The 6,412-nt window shown below is 41.3% G+C and overlaps 1 protein-coding gene across 1 annotated transcript in view; it reads left to right on the top strand.

Annotated features, from left to right (window-relative positions):
* LOC145415548 (uncharacterized) overlaps positions 1–4,098 on the top strand; it is a 9,713-nt gene extending 5,615 nt beyond the window's left edge. Inside the window, exons 3-5 of the mRNA XM_080284771.1 lie at positions 122–474; positions 532–868; positions 3,947–4,098. Of these exons, the coding sequence (XP_080140897.1) occupies positions 122–474; positions 532–868; positions 3,947–4,098 (842 nt within the window). The remainder of the gene's footprint in view (positions 1–121; positions 475–531; positions 869–3,946) is intronic.
* The last annotated feature ends 2,314 nt before the right edge of the window (positions 4,099–6,412 follow it).

Genomic DNA, 6,412 nt, shown 5'->3' with positions numbered 1-6,412 from the left:
GTCCTTGCCCTTCCCCAGTCTCCCAGCAACAGCCTCTCTTTGCCCGATGTCTGTTTTCTTACCGTCTTTGCTTTTCTTTCTGCCCGTCTTTTGCCTACCTTACCTTTGTCTTTTGCTGTAGTTGCAGTTACAGCGGTGTCGGCAGTGGGGTACCGTCGCTACACCCGGTACCGTGCCCGCCAGGTGGAGGCGGTCATGGCCAGGGCCAAGAGGATGGCCCGGGGGGAGGGGGCATGTCCGGCATTGCTGGATCTGGGCACCGGCGGAGAGCTGCTCAGGGTCATGGCGCCCACTGACCTGGTCCTGGCATCCTGTGACCCCATCCTGGCTGACGTCACCCCAAATGAGGTGTATACCAACGGTCGTATCCTGCAGGCGGACATCAACTCCAAAGGCAGCACAGATAACTTGAGCAGGGGGAAGCGGGGCTCCTTTGATGCCTTGGCCACCCCAAAGTCTAACAGATCCGCGGATGCCAACCCTAGGAAACCCGAGACTACAGACTCCATTGCAACCATCAACACACGGAAGCCAAACCCAGGCATCCTCACCAGCTCCAGGAAAGTAGGCAGCACAGACAACCTACTGGACGGTGGACTGAGGACGATTGAGTTATGCCCCGGGATGGTGGTAACGCCGGTGTACTTGGAGGAGTGGAGTAGCACGGTGGAGGTGTACATGTCAGACGAGCACGAGGCGCCCCCCTGGCGGTACGCAGACATGCTGCGGCTGTGCTGGCTGGGGGTGTTCCTTGGCAGCGTGGGGCTCATGATGGTCAACGCTGGATTCATCGTACTGGGTGTTGGCTTCGAGGCGCTGCCCAGTGTTTCCGTCATAGTCATGTTCGTCGTATTTATTTGCATTGGAGGTTAGCTTCCCTCTCACTTGTTAGTAGTAATAGATGTAGTGGTAGTAGCAGTAGTAGTAGAAGTACAGTAGTAGCAGCAGCTGTAGTAGTAATAAAAGATTTGTAGTAATATAGTGCTAAAATTAGTATTGGACAGTTGGTGTTAATAAGCATATTAACACCAAAATAGTATTCGGTAAATTTATATATCAGTTCGGTAGATCATTATTTTTTCCTTGATCATTTCTTGTATGTACTGTACGGTATACAGCCTTTATTGCCTAACATATTACTACTGTATTCTTTATTCATACGGTGAATAATGTCATTTCATTCTGATGACACACAGTACACACACTCTGACATACATACACACAGCAGTTTTCTTATGCACTATTTATTATAGATTCTCCATCCTGATTCATACCTGTCCAGCATGAAGATGGGCAATTTGTGGCCATCACTCCCTCTGTGGAGATCTGGTCGTGCACTGGACCTCTAACAAACTAATTCAGAGTATATACCATGGGGAGCCCTGTGTAGTCTTTTTACAGTTAAACCAACTTTCTTACATTGGCAGTCATAAGTTTTATTTTTTATAATCTGTTTCATCCGCGTTTGAATCCTCTTTACTCGCAGGTTATCTTTGTGAAAACGCGGGTCACTATTTGGTCACTCTCCAGCCATACTATTACCACTTCAGTTGGCAGTGAAATCCCTCGTATTGCCACACTACCCACTTTAATTAACCCACAATACATCATTGGTGACTGAGGCTGGCATAAAAGAGTCAATGAGGTGTTTGAGGATGGTATTACAGTGCGGGCGTTCAGTTACACCTCACTGCTTTGATGGGACAGAGAGAGAGAGAGAAAACCCCTCCATTGTGAAAAATTTTCCCTAAGCAGAATAAAATCGTCTGGAGGGAGCAAGAATAACCAATACATAATTCTTTCACCTTAACTTGACCCAAATTTTCGTCCTTTAGTTGCTTATTACACGTAGTTCAGTGGCAGAAGACAATACTACGGCTGTACCATCCTTTCCATAGCACTTCTTCATGACTAGCATCATATATTATTCTTTCTGCACTTTGACTAGACGAAAATTTGCAGTGTTTAGATAATGGTACGTTTACATCTACTTGACATAGCACTTCTTCGTGACTAGCACCATCTACTGTTCTCTCCACTTTAGGTGAATTTTTGCCATCATTTCATCTTGAGTGTTGCCCTGTCTATGCTAGTCACGAAGAAGAGCTGCGGAGAAAATGTTGAGCCATAGTATTGTTCTTTTCTGCCACTAAACTTAGGGAAAATAAGCTGGAAAAGAATGAAAATCTCTGTCAAGTCAAAGTGAACGAACTGTTGTGTTAATTTATTGTTATTGTGTTGATTATTGTTATTTATTGTTGTGTTCATTGTGTTGATGTATAGTTACACCTCAACACTGGAGATGGAAAGAGGGTAATTTCCTGCCAAGTTAGAATAAAGGCGGTATAGAAAATGGCACATCGGGAGTGAATGGGTTAAAGTTGAGGCGTTTAAAGGTGGTTGACCTGAGAGGCGGCAGTGTTATCGCACACCGCTGGGCTCCTTGCCAGATGCCACACACCACACAGGGAAAAAAATAATAATAACAGTGGTGATGATAATGATGATGATGATGATAATAATAATAATAATAATAATAATGATAATAATAACAGTGATAATAATAATAATAAAAATGATGAATACAATATGGAAGACCAAAGCAAGTACTGATAATGTTTCTGATGCTATACTGTGGTCACTTTAACTCGGCGTAAAATTGCCATCCCTCCATCTTGAATGTTGAGCAACTATAGATTAACACCAGAATATATTGCTAGTCACGAAGAAGTGCTACGGATAGGATATTGAGCCGTAGTAGTTTCTTATTCTGCCATGGAGTTACGGGACAAAAAATAAAGATCTAGTAAAATTAAAGTATTATTATTATTATTATTATTATTATTATTATTGTTGTTGTTGTTGTTGTTGTATTTTAACTCTGTGAGGTTAAATTTTCACTCCAGTCTTTGTATTTGTCACTCGGAAAAAAATGAACAAGAGAGATGGGTGGAGGATGAAAAATGTGTGAAGAATGTGGAGATGTTGAAGCTTAGCGAAAACTGAAGTAATTATGGCGAAATTATTTTTAGAGAACAAAGGAATATCAGTACGGCTTGACGGAGGTACACACACACACACACACACACACACACACACACACACACACACACACTGACCCTCCGTTTAGTGTGTGTCGGTGATATTATTGGCGTTAGTGTGTTGGGTCGCCGCAGTGGCATGATGGTGGCACATTCCTCTCTTAGGCCCGGATTCTTGTCGGGTAAGGAGGCTCCCTAGCACCTTTTCCTTTACGATTTATTTTCCAAACTGCACATTCATATCCGTTTTTTTTTTTTTTTTTTTTTTTTTTTTTTTTTTTTTTAATCTAGCACCTTTTCCATAACGATTTATTTTCTGAACTACACATTCATATCCGTTTTTTTTATTTCCTCTGATTTTTTTTTTTTTTTAATATGGACATAGATTGCATGAATAACACAAGAATGTAGGAACGGAGCGGAATCGGAAATGAATCGGTAAGGAAAAGGTGTTAGTAAGCTTCCTAACCCCATGAGAATACCATCGTTAGTCTGCATGTGGTCTGGAGTGTCAGGTTTGATAGGCCATTGTAGTGTCAGTAATGAGGGTTTGCTTAAGTTTAACACACACACACACACACACACACACACACACACACACACACACACACACACACACACACACACACACACACACACACTGTAATGTTAAAGGCTGTAGTAATTAATGTTGATTATAATTTTATTGAACTATTCTTAAATTTATAATTCTTAGTCATGTTAGTGTCGTCAACCTTGGTCATTTTAATGGTGGCTGTAATAACATTGTTGATTTTCAGGTGTGTGTAGGGTATCGTCGTGTGTCGTAGCATTGTTGAAATTATTGTATGTTGGGTAAATTCTTCTAGTTTTATTCAGTAGGAGAGAAGCTTATTGAGTTATTTATTACTGTTGTTCATTTTCAGGTGTGTGTATGATATCGTCATGTGTGTCGTACCACCGGTGCCACCACAAGTACCATCAGTACCTGCACACCTCCTCCTCCACCGCCACACCCTCGCCCTTTGATGACCGCCCACCCATCCCACAGCGGCCCGCGATATGGCAGCTCTTATGAACTTCGTGGCGGCATAGTCGGGCAATCTCCAGGCTATGCGGAGACCGGGGCTTTGAGCTGGTGCAGCAAGAAGGGGAGTGACTGGCTGGGTAGCATAGTCGAGTGCTCTCCAGGCTGTACGGAGACTAGGGCTTCAAGCTGGTGAGGCAAGGAGAATGATGTGGCTGGATAGTCGTGCATTCCTCAGGCTGTGTGAAGACCAAGACTTTAGCTGGTAGGGCAAGAAGTGAAACGATGAGGAGGTGGAATATATATCAGTAAGGGATGTATTGATGGAGGAGGAAGTGGATAATAAGTTTAAACAAGACCAGGGGTTTGAGGTGGAGTGATAAGTGGAAAGATGTAGAAGTTGATATATGGTGCATGCGATGACGGAGGATGAGATGCATAGCCTACCTGACAAGTGGATCAACGGAGAGTGATTGCGTCAAGATCAAGAGTTTGATTTGGTGCATGAAGAAGGAGAATAATGTAGAAGCCAATAATAATGATGTAAGTGGGTAGAAAAGTACGTCTGGTCCCTCAACTAGCGGCTGTCATTAGTCAGGCTGCTCTAAGTCACGTGTTCACGATGCAAAGGAATAAGTTGGAAGTTGCACCCGAAAGTTATATATTCCACCAGCGTCACGGGGATGAGTGTGTGTCCCGTCCCGCCATAGTCTCCCTACCAACTCGTCAAGTAAATGTATTCCTTCCTAGTCCACAGTACCGTAGTCACAACGTTGTGTAGTCTAATATTCTCTCTGAGGAAAAATAAGTAAGTAATTTTTGGTGTAGGGAAAAGGCATGGTCGATTTTTGGTGTACTGAGAGGAGACAGCTGATTTTTCTTTAGCAAAACTAGAATGTGTTGATGTTGACTTTATGAAGTTTACTGGTAACCTGATAATTAGAAATCAGCAGCGATTTTTGGACTACTGAAAGAAAAATGAGTTTTTATAGCAACAGTGGGAAAAACTACAGAAAAGTGGTTCTGGTAGTGTTACAGAAAAATTGATGTCATTTGTAATAGAACAATTTGTGTTGCTCTGAAGTAGAAGTGTGAAGATGTGTTTTCGTTAGGTTGAGATGTTTGTTGTTTGTGACTTTGTGTAGGAAAAAATAGTTAGCTATACTGCCAGTTAAGAAAAGTTAATAGTGAAGTACTGGGCCAAAGTACGATCATAGGGAAAAAAAAAAAAAAAATGAAGTCTTCTCAAGTATATTAGTTCGTAATAGAATTTCCAAAACAGTGAAAGAAAGAAACATTGTTAGTTATTATGCATCTGTAAAACCTTAAAATCTCCGTGAAAAAAAAAAGAAAAAGGAAAGCACCATAACGCTACTCAATCTTGAGTCAACTACCGTACCCTGTTTTGTTTCATGCTGCTTCGCCAACTTATATATAGGCTACTTCCTACTTCAAGCGTTTCCTTCCACCTCACTCGCAATCTGCAGTTGATACCAAAGTTAATCAATGGAAAATAAGTTGCATGTGAAAACAAGCGAAATATACGATGTGATTGGAAGTGTATCGAACTTGTGGAATATTGAATTTAAACCTGTTGTGCAAGAAAATCGTTGGAGATATGGATGTAGGTTTAGTGCTGTGGTTAACTATTGAGAAAATGCAATGGTTGAGTCATAATCTGAAAACGTGTACAAACTCAAACACCGATCAGCGAATAAATAGAAAGTTATTAGCAAAACCTCCATCAACAAACCATTAAGAGAAAATTAGGGCAGATACTTTGAAAAATTTGAAGTAGATGTCGACAACGCATTCATCATTCAAGAAACAGTCTCACATTTGAAGATGGTGCTGCTGGATGTAAACCAGAGTTGGATGCTGATATTCTCCGCCTCCGGACTGTCTGGAAGGGCAAACGCAAGAAGAATGAGGTAAATTTGGTTCAGTTTTGTAGTAGTTTATTGGTGGTGGTGCTTTTGAGGGTGGTAGTTATGGTAGCTGGCCTAATTGTAGTTGGGTAATGTTGATACCAGTAGCTAATTATGGTAGAGTTGCAGTCAGCATTTTTTCTTTTTTAGTGGCTCAGAACTTTGTTAAAACTAAATTATATAAAAATCTGTTCAGTTAATATCAAAAGGGTTGGAATCTCTCATAATCGGTTCAGAATCTTAGAGTGTAAAGAGATTATTGACTATATATGGTATATGTATCAAAAGTCATGTTGTCTCTATAACTTCTCTTTACATGAACTTTGAAAATCAACCTGTGTCGTAATTCTGCAGCCGTCGATTTTATTTGGCCAAAGGTTAATGTTATCAGTGTCATTTGCTGTGGATTCACCAGACTGACTTTCAATGCCCCTTAG

The sequence above is a fragment of the Coenobita brevimanus genome, chromosome 103 (assembly GCF_032717465.1).
Source record: "Coenobita brevimanus isolate Jiangsu-jjx chromosome 103, ASM3271746v2, whole genome shotgun sequence".
Classification (NCBI taxonomy): domain Eukaryota; kingdom Metazoa; phylum Arthropoda; class Malacostraca; order Decapoda; family Coenobitidae; genus Coenobita; species Coenobita brevimanus.
Note: the sequence above shows the minus strand (reverse complement) of the source record. Positions and strands in the feature narration are given on the sequence as shown.